A 19,675-nucleotide genomic window follows, 5' to 3' on the forward strand; every position below is an offset into this window, starting at 1 on the left:
AAAATTTAATATATAATTCTGCAGGGTTGTTTCTAATTATAAAAAAATGAACAAAAATATTTATAAAATATAGTAAAATTTTTATAAGAAGTGTATCAGTGTCTATCAACTATCATTGATAGTTCTAAAATTTTGTTATATTTTATAAATATTTTTAACAGTTTTATCATTTAAAATAATTTTCTTAATTTTGGATCTCAAAAATCAACTAAAATAATTTTTGGGTAATATTTTCCCCAAGAGCTATGATATGATCTAGAGTCGCCCTGCCCACTACAGCACTTGAGAAATCTGGAAAATTGGTTGCTGTTACTGCAGAGGGTCAGAGATCAAAAACCAGAAAAGATCTTTGAATATGAAGAACAAAGAAAGAGAGAAACAATGAAAAAACCAATAGGAAAAAATAAAAAAAGAAAAGAAGAATATTATAGAAAAAGATTTTTGTCATTCTTCTGTCAAAGAATCGAAAGACAGATTGACGGAGGGGGCCTAAGAGCTACCTGTCTATCATGTCATTTCAAACAAACACCATCGACAGCGACGAAACTCAAGAAACAAGAAAATTGGAAAAGAAAGAATATAAAATAAAAGATTGAAATAAAAAGAAAGTTGAACCATTCTGTGACCTTTGAAGAACTGGATCATCTCTGCAACAAGACTAGACCCTTTTTTCTCTCTCTCTGTCTTTTTCTCTCTATATGTGTGTATATATATAATTGTGAAAGTTGCTTTACAATCAGCTGAGACGGTCTATTGCTGTTTTGTTCTTGAATGTTTGATGGGTCTGTTTGATTCTTCTGCAGAGTTGGTGGGGTTGTTCTTCAGTTGATTGTTTGGTGGAGATTTGTTTTTTCTTCTTTTTTGAATTTCTTGCTCTGTGAGTTGAAGTGGGTTTTTGGGGAAGTTTAAGTGGAAGAGTAGAAGTTGGAGTTTATACATATTTGGGAATACGAAGTGGGATTTTGGTGAATCTAAGTGGGAATATGAATTTGGGGGATTTGGGGATAAAGTGGGAGGCAAGAAGAAGGGATTATTGGGTTTCAAAAAGTAGCGAGGAATCTGAGTTTTAACTTTTGGAACTTTCTGCGAAATTTTGGAGCCCAAAAAAGGTTATGTGAAAACCATTGGAAGCTTGAAGAATCTATTGGCAAGCTTTCATTTCTTTCAAGGGGGAAAAAAGATTAACCCCAAGAGATTTTGTTGATCAAGGGAGCTTTTCCTGTGAATCTTCTGATTTACGTTCATCTGAACTTTGTCTCTTTTGAGACTTTTGATTTCACACCTGGCGGAGTTTACCAAGGAACTTTGTCTTCTTTAGTTTGAACGGAAACCCATTTTTTTTCTGTGTTGTGTTTTAGAGTTCTGGTTTTGGGGATTTGGGGAAAATGGCCATGGCTATGGCCCATCACAGGGAGAGTGGCGATGGGGGTATCAATGGCCACCTTGACAGCACCGGCAAATATGTCCGTTACACGACGGAGCAAGTGGAGGCTCTTGAGCGAGTCTATGCGGAATGTCCTAAACCAAGCTCTTTGCGCCGCCAGCAGCTGGTCCGTGATTGCCCCATTTTAGCCAACATCGATCCTAAGCAGATCAAAGTCTGGTTCCAGAACCGCAGGTATTTGGAACTTGATGGGGGTTCTTTTTCTTCTGCTTGTTCTTCTTTTGAAATCATTGATTGAGGGTATTGCCATTTGGCAGTACATTTTGCTTACTGTGGAATCTCCATTGTTGGTGTAGTTTGGTTGAGTTTGTATGCTTTTTTCTTGGGAGTAAGGATGTTTTTGATGGGGTTATGTTGGTTTTTTGTAGATGTAGAGAGAAACAACGAAAAGAGGCTTCCCGTTTACAGTCACTAAACAGTAAATTGACGGCCATGAACAAGCTATTGATGGAGGAAAATGATAGATTGCAGAAGCAAGTGTCTCAGCTTGTCTGTGAGAATGGGTATATGCGTCAACATTTGCAAACTGCTAATGTATGCCTTTCTCCTCCTATTTCTTCTTTTTGTTCTTCTGCGATCATTTTATCTTAATTATGCATTCTCTCTTCTAAATTTTGGGTGCTTCTGCCTCACTTTTATGCTTTGTTGATCTTTGTCTTAATTCACTTCGAAAAATGGTTGTCCAGTGGTGAAGTTTTATAAGAATTATCGATTGAAATGATCAGTATTTGTGTGGATCGTTGTCTTTTTGGGACTAGTTTGTCACTGGATAGCATTTCAATTGTTTTGTAGGCACCAGCAGCAACAACTACTGATGCAGCTTGTGACTCAGTGGCTACTACCCCTCAGCATTCACTTAGAGATGCTAGTAGCCCTGCTGGGTAATTTCAGAGACATCTTATATGCTATTTCTTGCATTGTTTAAGAAGCTGTAATGTTGATTACCTTGTCTAATCTATAACAATTATGGCAGACTCTTGTCTATTGCAGAGGAGATTTTGGCAGCCTTCCTTTCAAAGGCTACAGGAACTGCTGTCGATTGGGTCCAGATGCCTGGGATGAAGGTTCTAATTTCATTCATTCCTTTCCCTTCACTTTCGTATGTTGTTCATAAGCCAGATTTCCTTTGCCTAATAGCATTTCTAATCCGGGTTTGTTGTGGGAATATTTCTCCCAGCCTGGTCCGGATTCGGTGGGAATCTTTGCCATTTCACAAAGTTGCAGTGGAGTGGCTGCTCGAGCTTGTGGTCTTGTCGGTTTAGAGCCCATGAAGGCAAGCATGCTCAAACTACTGATTTAGCAATGTGTGTTATGGTAGTAAATAGTGTGTGTAGTTGAATTTATTTGTTCACCATTATAAGTTCTTCTGCAGATTGCAGAGATCTTAAAAGATCGCCCATCTTGGTTTCGTGATTGCCGGAGCCTTGAAGTCTTTACAACATTTCCCACTGGTGATGGTGGAACAATCGAACTTGTTTATACACAGGTGAACTCTATTTGGACATGTATTACAGTTGTGCTGTTAGATAACAATGACATATTTCTAGAGGGAATCAATGACGAACAAATTACTTTAGGTTTACGCTCCTACTACATTAGCGCCTGCACGAGATTTTTGGACTCTAAGATATACCAGAACTTTAGAAAATAGCAATCTTGTGGTAAAAATTCCTCCTATTCTGCATCATTATCCTATTTTCTGAATAATTGTGTGTGCTTAGCGTACTTATGTTTTTCTTTGAGGTTTGTGAGAGATCGCTGTCTGGGTCTGGCACAGGACCAAATGCAGCTTCTGCTTCTCAATTTGTGAGAGCTGAAATGCTTCCCAGTGGCTATTTGATTCGTCCATGTGAGGGTGGAGGTTCGATCATCCACATTGTAGACCACCTAAATCTTGAGGTCCGATTTTTCAACATTCACTTTGTTAATATTATTTCAGAAAGGAGTCTCTAAATGATTGTTCAATTCAATAGCCTTGGGGTGTTCCAGAGGTAGTACGACCACTTTATGAATCATCAAAGGCCGTTGCCCAGAAAATGACTATAGCAGTGAGTAAATCTAGATTTTCTATATTGTTTGAAAATAGTACCTAATGCTCAAAGATATGTTGCAGTCCAAGATTGTTGAAACGAGTTTTTGTTATTTGATATATGAATCCTTCATACTAAGGAAAAGTTTAAGAATGGTTGGTCCCTTTGAACACTTTGATTGATCGAATTTTCATCATCTCCTTTTTATTACTTCAAATATTTAGGCTCTTCGCTACATTAGGCAAATTGCTCAAGAGACAAGTGGTGAAGTAGTATACAGTTTAGGCAGGCAACCGGCTGTTCTGCGAACTTTTAGCCAAAGATTGAGCAGGTAGATATATAATTTTTTACTTGATGAAGGTTTCTTATTGATCTCGTCCCCTTGCTTTTTAACATGGTTTGAACAAGAACACTTTGAAGGTCTCTTTCCGTTGTTACCTTGTAGAGGATTTAATGATGCTGTCAATGGATTCAATGATGATGGGTGGTCTTTGATCAATTGTGATGGAGCTGAAGATGTGACCCTTGCCATAAATTCAAGCAAGAATCTAAATACCTCATATGATCCAGTCAACTCTCTTGCATTCCATGGGGGAATCCTTTGTGCAAAGGCTTCCATGCTTCTCCAAGTATGTTAAAAGTTGTTTAGAATTTTTCATTCTTCTCCATGGTTGTGCTTTGAACTGTCATTCGATTTACTGCTATTAGCAGCTTTAGCAAGACAATGAGCGAGTCTCTATTTATTTGATTTCGTTTCTTGATATTTTTCCTGATTTAGAAGTTTCCTTATCAATATATAAACTCTTGTCTCTAAACTCAGCTTGTTTTTGAGTGTTTAGTGAGCATAAATATCTGCATCATCTGATGACCTTTATTTTAGATATTACTGTTTTACTCCTTTAGTTTGTTCTTCTACTTGATTTTTGTTTAGCCTTCTTGATTTAGTTAAGATTCTCAGAACACTCTTGTTGTTACTAAATGTGAATAATGTGAAGAGAGAATGAGAGAGACAATAAGCTAATGCCAAAGAAAATGTACCATGTAAAAAAATAAAGGGTTGAGATTTGGTGATATGATGATTTGAGATATTTAACCCCTAACTGAGGTAGGCACCAAATTGCAACTTTTAAGACTTTAGGGTTTGAAGTAAAAATATTACCTTTTTTAAATTATAGGCATCTTTACTCAGTCCTGGATGTTTTCCAGATGGCTATGAAATTGAAGATTATTTGCCTTTCTGGACATTTTATATGTTTATGGTGTGAAACTGAAACAGATGAAACTTCAGTGGACATCTTAGGTTTTTAGTTAATGAGTTTTGTTGATAATGGTCTTCCTTTCAGAATGTTCCTCCAATTGCTCTAATTCGCTTCTTGAGAGAGCATCGCTCTGAGTGGGCTGATTTCAATGTTGATGCCTACTCTGCTACATCGTTAAAAACTGGCTCGTACGCATCCCCAGGCATGAGACCGATGAGGTTTACAGGGAGTCAAATCATCATGCCACTCGGTCATACAATTGAACAAGAAGAGGTAAGTAATGAAATTGCATTTGCACCATTTACTTTCAGAAGGGCATATATAAAACCCATCCACGATGTGGCTCAAGTTGTAAAACTCTGTTGATTTTATCCTCCCAATCCCACTTGTATTTATAAAATAAAAGTATTTATGTGTACAAATTAATCCATTTAATCTGAATATATTGTGATACTGTAGTGTATCATCTTTTTCTGAATGCATGATTGTGGCATATCACATGACCAGTTTTTAACAGAAATTTTGCCATTTGTTTTTGGTTATCATCCGCCAAGATTTATGCTGGGAATGACATCTGTTAACTCAATATTATTTTTGTTCATCCAGTTGCTTGAAGTTGTAAGACTTGAAAGCCACCCTCTTGCTCAAGAAGATGCTTTTATGTCCCGGGACATTCATCTCTTGCAGGTACTGTCTTCTCCGTTGCGCTGATATCATCTGTAGTTTGTTTAATACCCTGGACTTTGCCCTCAATCAGGAGGGCCATCAAATGATCAAATGCATTATTTGTGAAGAAAAATTCTGATGTGTTTGCTGTGTTTGGATGAATTTAATAGCTCTCTTGATTTCTCATGTCGAGCAGGTGTGTACTGGAATCGATGAGCATGCTGTTGGGGCATGTTCTGAACTTGTGTTTGCTCCGATCGATGAGATGTTTCCTGATGATGCTGTGCTGCTAGCTTCTGGTTTCAGGATCATCCCATTACATTCTAAAACAGTTGAGTTAAATTGTGCTTCTTTTAATCTAATCTCATGCACTGTCCTATCACCTATGTTGATTTCTACAAATCTTTCGGTCAAAATTTTAAATATTGTAAAGCATATTAAAAAAAAAGGATCTTTCATAGGCCTCTTGGAGAGTTCTGTAGATCCAAAATATATTGGAAAGGGTTAAAGAAAACATTTGAAACTCACTTGATTTCTCTCTCTTAGAACTGCCCTTTTGAACTTTGATTTCCTTCACCGAGAACTGTATTACGGGGACATTTGTTTGATAACCATCTTTTTTTTTTTTTTTAATTTTTGAAAATTATAAACACCATTTTCAAGAGTGCTTTCAACAATCAAGCCAAGTATTGAAAACTAAAAAAAAAAAATCGTTTTTAAGAAAGTTTTTGTTTTTGAAAGTTGACCAATAATTTGAAATGTTTACTTGAGGAACATGGAATCCATGGTAAAGAAAAAGTGAGAAAACAAGCACAATTTTCAAAACTAAAAACCAAATAATTATCGAACGAGACTGAAGCTTTTGTACTTGTATATCAAAAACATTGTTAATTATCTCGATTCAACTTTCACATGAGTGAAATATCACAAACACTAAAGTCGATTGATGACAGTTTCAACTTCAAATGTTGTCGGGTTAAGACAGTAAGAGATCACTCCAGAAAACTGACAGAAAAGTATTGCGATATATTATTCTCTCATAAAATTGTTAAAACTATTGACAAAATCTTTTTTCACTGAAATCTGATAACTTTGACCAACATGCTTTTTGTTTGGTTTATAATCATTCAGAGTGACCCAAAAGATACATGGAACTCAAATAGGACTCTGGATCTCACTTCCAGTCTTGAAGTTGGCTCATCTGCTTCTCAAGATGCTGCTGCTGCTGCATCAACTTCTAACTTCAGATCGGTTTTGACCATCGCTTTTCAGTTCCCGTTGGGTAGCAACCTGCAGGATAATGTTGCAGCGATGGCTAGACAGTATGTTCGGAGCGTTGTTTCAGCCGTGCAGAGGGTTGCAGTCGCCATATCTCCCTCTGGATTAAGCTCACCATCAGAGCCAAAGCTATCATCTGCTTGTCCAGAAGCTCTTACATTGGCTCGATGGATCTGCCATGGCTACAGGTTACTTCTCTTTCCTTTATTTTCTATATTTCACGTTTTGTATGTTTAAAAATCGCTTCATACATTTTGGTTTCAAATTTTCAAATATCTTTTTTTCAAATCTCTCAACTTACTAAAAGGTGGATAAAAGAAAAAGTATGTCTTTGTTGAAATTAATACGTTTTTATACTTGAATATGCCTGGTACACGTGAAGCCCAAATAGAGATGTTCATTTTCCTCGTCAGGACGGGGCCAATGGGGATTTTTTGTGCCCCTGCCCTATTTGCTTCTTTTTTAATTTTATTATGATAATTATTGTTATGTTATTATTTTTAGTATATAAATAATCTAAATTTCAAGTTATATTATTTTATGGTCAAGATAAAAGATGTGTTTGGATTGAACATTTACATTTAGATTATATATAGATGAATAATATAATAGGTAATTTTTTTGTTATACTAGAAAATTTGAGTAATTTCTCTATAAATTCAAATTCTCAAGGTAGAATTAATGAAAAATTATAGTAAAAAATTTAGGTCCCATCTGCTAATCATTTTATTTTTTTGTTTTTATTTTTGAAAATTAAGTCTATGGAGACTATGTCTACCTCCCATTTTTTTTTTTTGTTATTTATTTTCCACCAATAGTTTAAAAAACCAAGCCAAATTTTGGGAACTTAGAAAAGTTATTTTTGTTTTTGGAATTTGGCTAAAAATTCAACCATTATATTTCAAAAAGATGTAAATCATTGTAAGAAATATGGATAAAATAAGCTTAATTTTAATAACAAAAATAAAAAATCAATAGTTACCAAATGAGGCCTTAACTATTTAATTAAAATTTTTCAAAAACTCCTTGCTAGAAACTCGATCCCACAAATTCTCATTCCATACCCTGATCCTTGTGAAATTAAATAAGAAATTTTGCAAAGATGGAGAGTGAAATAGAGAGCGGAAACAAGTAATCATCTACCAATAATCTATTAAAAGAATATTAGAACAGACTGAAATAACTTTTTATTCATAAATCAAGGACTATGACGAAAAAGAGAGGTATAAACATATTACATTTATGATTTTTCTTGGTTGATTATATATGTGTGTATATGTTTACATATAAACTGGATGTTTAAATGAATGATAAACTATCTGAAAAAAAGGTTCTTAGATGTTGATTTGTTATTATGCTATATATCTATTAAAAGTAAGGGTTATTTTTTATTTTTGCCTCCCATAAAAAGCACACTCCTGTTCAATAAAATAGAGTTTATTTATGAGGCATACTTATAATCCAAGAAAAACAACCAAATCAGAAATCAATCCATTAAAAATAAAAAATCCTTCTACCATTTAAGAAATGACCCAGAAAATTATCCTTACAATTCAAGATAATAAGCCACAAAAATAAAAAGTTGACTCTCTCTTTCTCTCTCTGTCTCACAGATGCCATACTGGAACAGAGTTGGTGCCTTCAGACAGTGTGGATGGTGACTCAGTGTTGAAACATCTATGGAATCATCAGGATGCAATTCTATGCTGTTCTCTCAAGGTAAAAAATAAAAATTTTAAATTAAAAAAGAAAAAGCCCCTCAAGTGAACAAAAATGAACTTAATTACTATGTTGTAATTTATGTTATTGGTTGGTTTGCAGTCACTGCCCCCAGTGTTCATGTTTGCAAACCAAGCAGGCCTTGATATGTTGGAGACAACCTTGGTTGCCTTACAAGACATCACTTTGGATAAAATTTTTGGCGATTCGGCCCGCAAGGCTTTCTCTGCCGTTTTTTCCAGCTTAATGAATCAGGTTACCTTCTATTTTCTCCCTTTTAGTTCATTGTCGTGCTCACTTGTAATCGATGATCCAGTTCATACTGCATAAAGGAAACTTATGATGATTTTCTATTTCAAGATCAATTAGAAATGTAACATGCAAACAAACTAAATTGAATCTTACTCGTTTCTTCATCAGGGCTTTGCTTACATTCCTGCTGGAATTTGCATGTCTACAATGGGACGACATGCTTCCTTTGAACAAGCCATTGCATGGAAAGTTCTTGCAGAAGATGAGTCTACTGTGCACTGTCTAGCCTTCTCATTCGTCAATTGGTCGTTCCTGTGATTCTTTTCCCTGTACACTTGTTGAAATTTATGTAAACAGTCCAAGAAAACAGGAAGGGTTTCTACAATTTTGTAACATCTTATCTATATATCAGCCTCGGGTTTGAATTATAGGGATGTATCTCTGGCAGGGGAAGTTTTCGGACGATGTCAAATTCTTTTGTTGAATGATAAGAATGGAAAATGTTGCATTACGCAAAACGAAACCTGAAGTTAATTTACAATATGTTAACAATTTATTTGTATCTGATGGATTGCCATCAGGTTGTTTGCAATAATGATCAAGCGATGAACTGACTTCCAAATCGAAACACCCATATTTATAACCTCAACTGCAAATTCTACACATTGGCATTGCAAGATTCAATTTTAGGACATTTACAACAAAACATCATATATCATAAAACAGGAAGAAACAGCAACAAGGAAGCAGAGGGTGTAATGAGTACGGTGAATTAATATCTTTCAAGTTTCATAGTGAAATTCATCGGGATGCAAGAGACCAGAAGTTCATGAAGAATGAAGGCAACGCAGTAAACCAACTAATAAATGCCATGGCCGTTGCAGTTTCAAACTGTACACAGTGATTCTTGCTGCAGCTACTTAGATCGTTGTCTATAAGAACTGTGATGCCTGCAGAAGCACAAGCCGCAGCAAACGTGAGAGTAGATGTGATCTGAAGGAAAAAACATTCAGGTGTCAGCTGCTAGGCTAGTAAAATTTCAGAGTCAAGTCAGGAAAAGGGAAAAGTACATTCTCAATAATTGGTCAGAAGTAAATGGTAGCAGAAATTGTGTGAGTTCTAAAGAGATCTCTATGTATTCAAAAGAGTTATCATATAAGAATGATTGCAATGCAGTCATGAATTTTTTATACAACAGCTACAGAGAGTGATATCCGTACATTGCTCATGTAAGAAACAACAATGGAAAGTCCAATTCATTTTTATGGTTGAACTAATGAGAAAAATATAGCAAAACATTAATTACCCTGATCCAATGTAATTTCAACTACTTTAAATTGTCAATGCAGAGTTGAGTCTGATTAATTTTAACCTGATACAAGTATATAATATGACAGAATTGAATTCAATGGGAACCGGAACAATACTAAATGTGTATTTCATTATAGCAAACCAAGTTGTATTATGTATATTTTAAAAAGAAAAATAAAATAACAAGCATCGATTTTCTCTAGCAATACCAAGCAGTTCACTGATTGGTCAAAACCCCAAGAGAATACCATCATGCTTAAAGTTAGCATTTTTTTAAAATAAGAAACAACAGCAACTTCATTATTGAAACACATTATTCCAGTTGAAGAAAAATGGCCTCGAGACATCTAGTAATGCAGCAAAGTAATCAGATTCCTGAATATTCAAGAACACAAGAGTGAATCTATGGATTCCAAAATCAAAATTTTGCTATAAACATACCCCGTCACCAACAGTGAATAAGCTGACTATCCTGCAATTCTGTAAGGATCTTCTCACTAGTAGAGCATATATATCAATGAATGCTAACAAGAGGCTCCACATACTCTGCAAACCAGCTGCTGCAACAAGATAGCTGAAAAAGCAGAAGATTGATTTGTTTAAGAAACATCACACATAAAGACTGTAGAAAATCAACCAGCAAATCTAAATTTTCATAGCTTCACTGAGCATAAGATGTAAATCCATGTGCTAAGAACTCAAAGATGAAGTAAACGATAAAAAGATGAACCTTAAATTTGATGCTGATGAATCTATGACTGACAATATAAGAAATAACTATTGTCAGTCAGTAAAGCATAATAACAATCTGAGCAAGTTATCGACATTCTTTGTATGTCTAGGAACTCATAATTCCTTTGTTCTTTCTTACAACTTCCAAAAAATAGGACCATGAAATGCTCCAACTAGACAACATTTTACTACTTAACCGAGGCTCACGGTTTCTGATGGTTAGTGAAGAAATAAAAAGTTCATGAGCCAGTGGGGCAACTGATTAATGAACCCATCAACTATGTCATCAAGCACTTCTATACTAAAGCTTCCACTTGAGTTGCCATTAACAACCAATCGATACATTTTATACAACGCTTGTTTATTAGCTACAAAATTCGGCCTTAACTTAATTCAAAAGTCTATCATAATTACATGCACAAGTAGCAAATCCAATTAGAACAAAGGAAGCCAATCTATTTCACTGCAAATTTAAATCTCTTTCATAAAGCAAGTTGAATTACTTTAAGAAAAGATCAAATCCAGCCAATCCTAGATCCAAAAGCTACTAATAGAACAAATCGCCCTATCCTTCCACAGAAATGGAAGCAAAATCGGGTAACAAAATACACAATAAAGTTGTAAGAATCAGAAGTCCAGAGAGAGAGGTTCAATTGAAGCAAATTGAGATTTACCAAAAGGCAGAAACAGAAGGGAAATCGCTAGTAGTAGCCATGACAACCAGCGCCGCCGCCGCAAAGAAGAACTGAAAGAATCGCAAAGCGAGTCCTCCCCGGGTGCCGGGCATTCCTTCCGTGTCCTTCATCCTGACCATGGGCGCATTCGCGCCATCGGTTGTGGGGGGATCTTCAACCGGGTGAACCGACGCATGGCTCACATTCATTTCTCCACGATTCGATGCCTCAGTTCATCATCTCTTCCCCAATCGCATGGTCGGCTTCTGCTCCGCCACGGCCGGAATCGGGGATACCGTCACTCTCTTAACCTCTCCTTCCCTTATCGGATAATGAAGAGGATTCTTAAGCTGATCGAGAATCTCAAGGAGCCATATACGGAAATCAAATCTATGTGTGTTCTCTTTGGGAATCTGACGTGAGAGAAGAATTGAGATCCTATCCTTCAATGTTTTACGACCAACAAGAAGAACGTACGGCGCGGCGATGGCCGATCAATAAGGGGCTGCTTTGGGAATTGACTGCGAAATATTTTCTAATTTCATTAAATAAAAAAAAACCTATGTATAGTAAGTATTGATAGTTGCAATTACACCTTGGATAAAAGTTGGAATTGAAGTTAAACTTTCAAACTTATACAATTGTTATGATTCCTACAATTCATGTAAGTTTGATGGTTAAATTTTTAATATATGTATAAGTTTGAGAGTTAGGTTTTTGGGTTTGAGGTACAATTGCAACTAATAGAGGCAGTTCTTACGATGTGCCCAAAAGAAAAATGTGTATCTCGGGTTGCATAAGGCAGCTCATCTAAGTATCTAATCATATGTTGCCACGTGACAAATTTTTTTAATTGATATTTTTTAAATATATTTTTTTTTCTTTGTAATTAAAGGGGATATATGGAGATAAGTGTAGTCGGATTGCACTCAAGTATTACTTTTTAAAATATATACATAATTTTCTTTTCTCTTTTTTAAGTTAAATTATAAAAAGTATATATGTAATTTATGGGTTTAGTTTCATCTATATCTCAAAAAGTTTTATTTTAACTCTCGAAGTTTAAAATATTTTTCAAAATAACGATAGAAGGTTTTTGCTGTTAGATTCCTGAACAAAAAAAAAAAGTTCATATATTTTTATGTGTTGATTACGTGGACAAATTTAAACATATATCAGAAATAAACTTGAAAATTAGGGTCAATGAAAAATATTATAAACGAAAAAAAGGATTGAAGGTGTGAAATGGAAAAGAGGAAGGTGATAATATACATAATTCATTGTTTTCAAAATGAAGAGTATAGATTAACTTAGTTGAACCCATGGTTCACACATTAGTAAACTCAAATTTGCAATAAAATACGTTATTTTACTTACAAAGAATGTGTTTGGGGAAAAATCTATCCTAATATTATAATAACCATCTTTGGCTAAAGTAAATATTATTTTGTATTCTTCTACCATCAACACTATTTCAAAACCCCTATTTGCTACATTTTTTTGTACTATTTTACATTCATCATTTTTTTTTTTAAATTTTTTGTTATAGTGTTTACTATTTTCTCTTCAAACTAAAATAGTTTATACATCAAACACGACTACTACAAAATCTATATTATTTGACACTTGTAGTTTTTAATTACTTGACATTTCTTTGGAAAAAACGTCAAGTAATGATCTTTTAGAAAAGAAAATATCAAGTAAAAGGGTTAAAAAAGCGGAGATTAACGGAATGTTTCGGATACTTTTACGCGAACCATTACTTGACACGTTTTTCGTGTCAAGTATATGAAACTCTTACTTGACATATTTTTCGTGTTAAGTAAAATATAAAAAATAATATTTTTTTAATCTTTATTTTTTGTTTCCCTCCCTTCCCATTTTCATTTCCCTCTCAACTTTGGTTTCCCTCCTACCAAAATTTTCAAATAAAATATAAAAAATAATTAACTTATTATTTCCCCTTCATCGTTTTCTCTCTCGCAAACCCCTCACCCCCTAAAACCCTCTCTTCGCAGCAGCCATTCCCTCTCCTTCTCCTTGCCGACTCTCCCTCTCCCCATCATCGACAACCGTACAACAACCTCCGTTCGTCAGCCCTGCAGATCTGCTGTCCTCAGATCCATTCCCCCCCCCCCCCTCGTTAGTCCTTTACTGGATTTTCGCCAGACGCCTAGCCTAGCCTCATGGCAGATGCCCAGCCTCGTGTGGAGATCTGCGCCAGACGCCCATCCGTTTAGATCCATGCTCTGATTTGTTATGAAATCGGCAAGACTCTGCAGTAAGTTTTCTTTAGTGTTTGTGATAAGCTTGAACGATTTACAAATTTTTTATGAAGTCTGCATCCACTTTCTTTGATTTTTGTATTAGAGTTTGAGGGATTCTACTCTATTTCATTTTCAGTCTATTAGAATTTTATCAAGTATGCAATCTAATTTCTATTAGTAAGTTTTTCTTTACTGTCGTTTGTACTAAGTTTGTAGTTTATTTGAAATTTATCAAGTATGCTATCTGATTTGATTTCCTTCGAATTTGGCAAGGATTTGTAGTCAGTTTTCTTTAATTCTATTTCATTTCATTGTATCATGCTTTTTCTTAGTTTTCTTATGCATGTGGGCTGTAGTGTTGGATCAACCAATAGTGTAACCAGTTTTCTCAGTTTTCTTATGCGTTTTGTAACCAGGGATGAATCCAGGGTAGATGAGACTGATACTAGTAAATACCTATCTTCTTGCTGAGCTCTCCAAGGTTTTCCGATGGACCTTCCAAGGAGGTAAGTTGAAAAATGATTTTAATTTTCTAAAGAACTTGTTGGCTATTTCTTCTGTTAGAAGTATATTGTCTTTTGATCTTTTTCTTACCAACATAGTGTGCTTAATAGTTAGCCTCGTATATGCAGAGCATGTACATTTGTTTATTTCCTTAAATTTATTTTCTTCAATGTTATCTTGTCTCTTTGGTTCCAGATGACAATTCATGTTTAGAATCTGATGGCCTGCTATTCCCTTTCAGCTCAAGGAAGATATCTCAGTCCATGGTAGCGATGAAGAGGTTGATGATCCTCAAGATCTTGGAATTGATGAAGAAGATTTTAGTGAAGATGGTGACATGAAGAGGTATCATGTGGTTCTATGTACAAAAATTGTTAGTTAAATATGTTTCAAAGCATGGTATCCACACTTTTTTTTTTTTACTTCTCCTAGGGGACTCTTGCTACACGAGTATCCAATATAACTTGTTCACACAGTATTATGCACTTACATTGTTTTGTGCAAGTTTGAATGAATATTGATGTTGCTTAGTAATCTATCTCATGTTTGATATGGTAGTTAAGCTTTAGAAGAATTCATGTATGGAATTTAAAATTGAAAAACAAAGCATGGTGTCCACACTTATTTTTTTGACTTCTCCTAGGGGACTCTTGCTACACGAGTATCCAATATAACTTGTTCACACAGTATCATGTACTTACCTTGTTTTACGCAAGTTTGAATGCATATTGATGTTGCTTAGTAATCTATCTCATGCTTGATATGGTAGTTAAGCTTTAGAATAATTCCTGTATGGAATTTGAATTTGATTGGGGTTTGTGCCCTAAAGTCTCGTGTCCTGTAGTTTGTAAACAATTCTGTACGAATGTTTATGATGTATAATATATATGATATTTACTTTATGTAACTTAAGCATGTATGTAGTGACATGTAAGTGAATCATGTCTTAAGTGACAACTAAAATGGTCTGTAGTATATGGATATAGGAAGGAAACCTTATCCTTGTAACACTACGCATACAACCCGCTTTGTGGAAAAGTTACAAGTGTTATGACTTGTCACAGATGGTCTGATCCTGATCATTCGTGTAGAGGACATGCGAGCAGGGGCGTCCTATACAAAGAGTTTGTATAAGATCTGACCACGAAATGTTAAAGTCTCGTCATATAACTCCGTTTCATGATAGAGACCTCACATCACTAGGATGACCATAGGTAACATGACCTCAATCCTGAGTGAGTTGGGAACTCCTACCATTGAGGACGGTCTTTTGATTTGCATGGGGTGCGAGTGGCCAGAGCTCCGACTCGCTCTTTCCTTGAGTAGACAACACAAAGAAGGTAGTTGTTCCATCATGAGGGAATGTCCCAGACTCTCCCAAGTCGTAAGCGAGAACATGCCCAATCTATCATAGTCGAGGGGAGTGGAGCTCACTCGACTTGTCATGCAGTAATCATGATCGACATATAGCCTGCAGTTGATGCCGTCTTGTCTTGGTTACGAGCTTCCTTATAGCATTGCCACTGTACACAGTTCCACAATAGGCAAACCTACCACTTTGGGGATTCTTCTGATTTGGGAGTTGAGAACTCAACTTCATAAGATGAAGTTCACTCCTTCCCCGAAGCAAGGGTAAGATAGATTACTCTCTTAAGGGCTGATCTTGAGGCTTGAACGATGTGGCGTCACACACCTTCTCATGACTGAAAGGTGTTCACACATAGTAGGACTATGTTGTATTGTTCATTAGAGGGATCAATAGTACTTAAGAAGTAAGATGTAACTATAGGGGAAAAACAGTAAATTGGCCCAGTTGTACTTAGGAGTGTCTGTGAAGGGTCATCGTACTGATAATTGGTTATATTCAATGGACATAGAAATATATTTATGGTAAGAAGAGTTCAACTGTCGATCTTTAGTGAAATGCTTGGCAGTTAATGGATGGTGGATATTGTGGATAAAGAGTTTAGTCAGTTATTCATGTACCGTTGGAGCTTCGAGCCGTAGGTCCATAAGGTCCCCTTGGTAGCTTGGATAAAAGTTGAGAATCAGTTTTTGGGTCAATTTGAAATGTTCAAATTGACGAGAGGGAGTTCGATTATATATAATATCATAATTTCATGTATGAGATACATTAATTTGGAGAAAAATGGATATAAATATGATTTATATCTAGTGAAGGAAAAATACTAAGGTTAATATATGATATTAATCCATAGGTTATGAATATAATGTGATTATATTAATTGTCTATTAATTAGACGGTTAAAGTATAATTGTTCGGCATCTCTTCTGGTTTCATAACGGATGAATAAGATGAAGAATCGATTTGAGATGCTTAAATAGCTCACGGTGTGTTAAGCATTGGATGTGCAAACATAACGTTGAAGTGTGTCATCGCTTAGTAAAAATCAGAGCTTATACGATAGTGCTGAACGATCACTTACCTATACGATAGTGTTGAGCGATTGCTTAATGCTTACACTCACGCACGCTATTTACTAAACGATCGCTTACCTTTTACTAAGTGATCGTTCAGCACACGAGCTTTTCTAAACAATCGTATAGACGATCGCTTAGCTTTTCCTACACGATCGCTTAGACGATCGCTTACCTTTTTCCACATGATCGTATACTTCACCTAAACGATCAAGCATTTTATCTATATGATAGACGAGCCTTTCTCCCACTTGCTTGATCATTGTATATGATCTCTTTACCTCCTCCCCTCTACCAAATCCGAACAAAGCCCACCCTTTGGATTCTTACTCCGAGAATACTGAGGGCTCTGAGTAGTAGTGTCATCCCCGTTTCCTTCTGTTCGTGTGGCGATTGTTCGAGGTAGACGATTGGGATTTGCTGAAAGATAGCTTGCCGTTCAGCGAAAGCAAGATTAGCTATGAAGAAAAAGTCTTCAACTGGTATAATCTCTCGGTCTCTTGTTTATTGTTCCTTTAAACATGCCAATAATTTAGCGTTGTGAATGCATATTTGTATGTTTGAATGTATATGTGGAAATTCTGTCACAATAAATTGGAAAGATCCGATTTCGCTTATAGCTACTCTTGAATAAGAGTTCATTCAATTGGTATCAGAGCCCTCGGTTTATGATATTCCAATTCATTGCTGTAAAATAATTGCATTTACATTCTCGGTGGGTGTTGCATGTCTACTCTCTATTTTAATTGTTAATTCGTTTGTGAATGTGTGGATTAATGGAGTTTTCTGGGACGTAACCTCGATTTGTTAAGTTCTCCAGTTAATTGTAAAAGCCCCTGCGTTTTTGGGCACAATTAATTGCTATCGAGTCTATAATTTCAAAAATAGTTTAAGTCTTGAGTCGTTTGTGATGAAGTTCGGAGCAAGGGTTGCTGTTCTTCGAGGAAGAAGAGGATCAAGTGTTGGTCGTGTCGTATAGACGATGAGGTAGATGATTGTTGAGTATCGGATGCTCGGCTGTTGTTTAATGCACGTGCGCACTAGACGATCGTATAGCTCAGCAAGCCTCATTACTTAGTTACTAACTATACGATCGCGGAGTAATAGCGCGGTAAATCGTTTACCTTTTGCGTGTTAAGCGATCGTTTAGACAATCAAGCTTTGCGGTCTTGTTGTCGTCTATGCAATCGTTTAGCTTTCACACTATCGTCTAGTATGCGCTACACGGTTGTTTACCTGGAGGCGTTTACTAAACAATGGGAGCTTTGCCCAGCGGTTCAAGACCCGGTTCGCTTGTGAACCGGTTTGCTCGGTGGAATAATGTAATAGATAGAATTTTCATTCCGGTTTTGTGTTGGTTCATCCTGGTCCATTAATCCATGGTTTTATACATGCGATATATGTTTTTTTTATGTCATATGTTATGCACATATAGATAAATCTCACCTTAGGTTATGCATTAGTCATGTATATTCTTTTTATTATAAGTGTTATGATTTAGAGAAGCATGATTTAAATTACTTAAGTGCATGTACGTGCATCATATAATATAAGAGTTATATTTATGCATACATTATTTATTTGGTGTTATATTTATAAGCGTTATAAATACTTCATTATGTGGCAATGTATGTTTTAGTTGTTCTTTTATAAATGTTATAAAATGAAATTAGAACTAAAATCAATAATAAAAGGTTAAAGTATAGCAAATCTATCTATAAGGAACCTTTTGTCGAAGGCTGGTTCTGTTTAGGCTGGGGTATTTAAGGTGACGGCAACGGAACACCCCTACTTGGGAACCTACCTAGAAAGGTGAATTAGATAGATTTGATGCATGCATGCAAGTTAAGGACAATCCATTAAAGAGTTTAATGTGACTACTTGAACTTGTTTGATTTCAAAGACAAAAGTTGTTTTTTGAGCAAATTAAATAAATGAATAGATTATAATCAGTAGTCGGGTTGTCTAGGTTAATAAACCCCTAGGTAAAACATTCAATGGGAGGTACTTGAGGCATATGATGTTTCATTTAAACCTTTCGCATTTCTCCCTCATTGTCCACATCGTGAGATCTATCCTCGGCCTCGTGACACCCTGGGAGTGTCCCCCTTAAGGATGGTATTTGGGTAGGTTAATATCAAGGTGGGTAGAGGGAATGTTCATAGTAAGTGGGAGCGGGAAGTGCGACAATATATTCCACGGTCTCTCTCGTTGGATTAAATAAAATTTCTATGCATCGCCTCGAGGCACCCTGGGAGTGTCCTCCTGTAGGATGATTGTTTTGCATGTTTCTTTATTTAATCTTTTGTAAGAGGATAAGGTTACTAGTCTTTTGTTCTAAACTATTTTTTTCCTACGGTGGGCGCATTAGGGCGGGACTCTGGGACCGAAAACGAAGGGTTACACTTACGCGGAATTGTTAAGGGCTAACAGTTCTGGACTGAACAAATGGTGGTTGTTAGGTTCAGTTCCAAGAGTTGGTTCTACCTAATAGTTGAGAATGTCTCATCCCAGTGAAAGGACATTTGATCACCCCACGGTGACGTTTGTTTTGCCTCGCTGGGGCATCATTGCAAAATAGAAGTCTTATCACTTAAGGTATTTGGAAACTATTTTGTTAAAATTGGTTAAAAATGTGGTTTTTGCAAAGTCTTATAAAAGTTTATTCGTTTTTCAGCAACAGTTTTAAATGGCTACAGCCACTATCAGTTTACTTAGCACCGAAAAACTGAATGGTCAAAACTATTTGAGTTGAAAACATATTCTCACGACGATACTCATCATCGAGGATCTGAAGTTTGTCCTTATGGAGGACTGCCCTCCTATTCCACCCCAAGACGCTACTCAAAATGTTCAGACGGCGTACGAGCGTTGGACATGGGCAAACGAGAAGGTCCGAGCCTATATCTTGGCTAGTCTTAGCGACGTGTTGGCCAAGAACCATGAGCCCATGGTCTCAGCATGTGAGATCATGGAGTCCCTGTGGGGAATGTTTGGACAGCCATCTGGACAACTCAAGTAGGGGTGTTCAAAAAATCCGATGACCCAAAAAAATCGATAAATCCAATCCAACCCATGCGGTTTGGGTTGGGTTATCAAC

The 19,675-nt window shown here is 36.0% G+C and overlaps 2 protein-coding genes across 3 annotated transcripts; one reads left to right on the forward strand and one right to left on the reverse strand.

The window, feature by feature from the left end:
- The first annotated feature begins 238 nt into the window (after positions 1–238).
- LOC120082903 (homeobox-leucine zipper protein REVOLUTA-like) lies at positions 239–9,166 on the forward strand. Of its 2 annotated transcripts, none has more exons than XM_039038307.2 (18): positions 239–1,618; positions 1,813–1,978; positions 2,237–2,325; positions 2,418–2,508; positions 2,622–2,717; positions 2,817–2,930; positions 3,022–3,105; positions 3,188–3,343; positions 3,418–3,492; positions 3,699–3,805; positions 3,920–4,103; positions 4,818–5,006; positions 5,340–5,420; positions 5,596–5,730; positions 6,531–6,865; positions 8,291–8,396; positions 8,499–8,651; positions 8,817–9,166. In XM_039038307.2, exons 1-18 carry the CDS (start codon positions 1,386–1,388, stop codon positions 8,964–8,966), a joined length of 2,544 nt encoding a protein of 847 aa, XP_038894235.1. In that variant the 5' UTR covers positions 239–1,385; the 3' UTR covers positions 8,967–9,166. The 2 variants fall into 2 exon arrangements, with proteins under 2 accessions (XP_038894235.1, XP_038894236.2); XM_039038308.2 differs by having other exon boundaries at positions 631–1,618; positions 2,435–2,508.
- A 93-nt stretch (positions 9,167–9,259) lies between these two features.
- LOC120082904 (CASP-like protein 5A2) lies at positions 9,260–11,908 on the reverse strand. The gene is made up of 3 exons (XM_039038309.2): positions 11,366–11,908; positions 10,401–10,533; positions 9,260–9,641 (listed from the first exon to the last, which is right to left on the reverse strand). The coding sequence occupies exons 1-3, from the start codon at positions 11,572–11,574 to the stop codon at positions 9,450–9,452; spliced, it is 534 nt and encodes a 177-aa protein (XP_038894237.1). The 5' UTR covers positions 11,575–11,908; the 3' UTR covers positions 9,260–9,449.
- Positions 11,909–19,675: the final 7,767 nt, after the last annotated feature.

This window comes from Benincasa hispida, chromosome 8, assembly GCF_027475165.1.
Source record: "Benincasa hispida cultivar pf3 chromosome 8, pf3_genome.v1.1, whole genome shotgun sequence".
NCBI classification, from domain to species: Eukaryota; Viridiplantae; Streptophyta; class Magnoliopsida; order Cucurbitales; family Cucurbitaceae; genus Benincasa; species Benincasa hispida.

Coding starts and splice junctions, on each gene's coding strand:
- LOC120082903 (XM_039038307.2), top strand. CDS start 1,386: ATGGCCATGGCTATGGCCCATCACAGGGAGAGTGGCGATGGGGGTATC. Junction 1,619..1,812: donor GTCTGGTTCCAGAACCGCAG/GTATTTGGAACT, acceptor GGTTTTTTGTAG/ATGTAGAGAGAAACAACGAA. Junction 2,931..3,021: donor TCGAACTTGTTTATACACAG/GTGAACTCTATT, acceptor AAATTACTTTAG/GTTTACGCTCCTACTACATT.
- LOC120082904 (XM_039038309.2), bottom strand. CDS start 11,574: ATGAATGTGAGCCATGCGTCGGTTCACCCGGTTGAAGATCCCCCCACA. Junction 10,534..11,365: donor CCTTCTGTTTCTGCCTTTTG/GTAAATCTCAAT, acceptor CTGCTTTTTCAG/CTATCTTGTTGCAGCAGCTG. Junction 9,642..10,400: donor TATTCACTGTTGGTGACGGG/GTATGTTTATAG, acceptor TTTTTCCTTCAG/ATCACATCTACTCTCACGTT.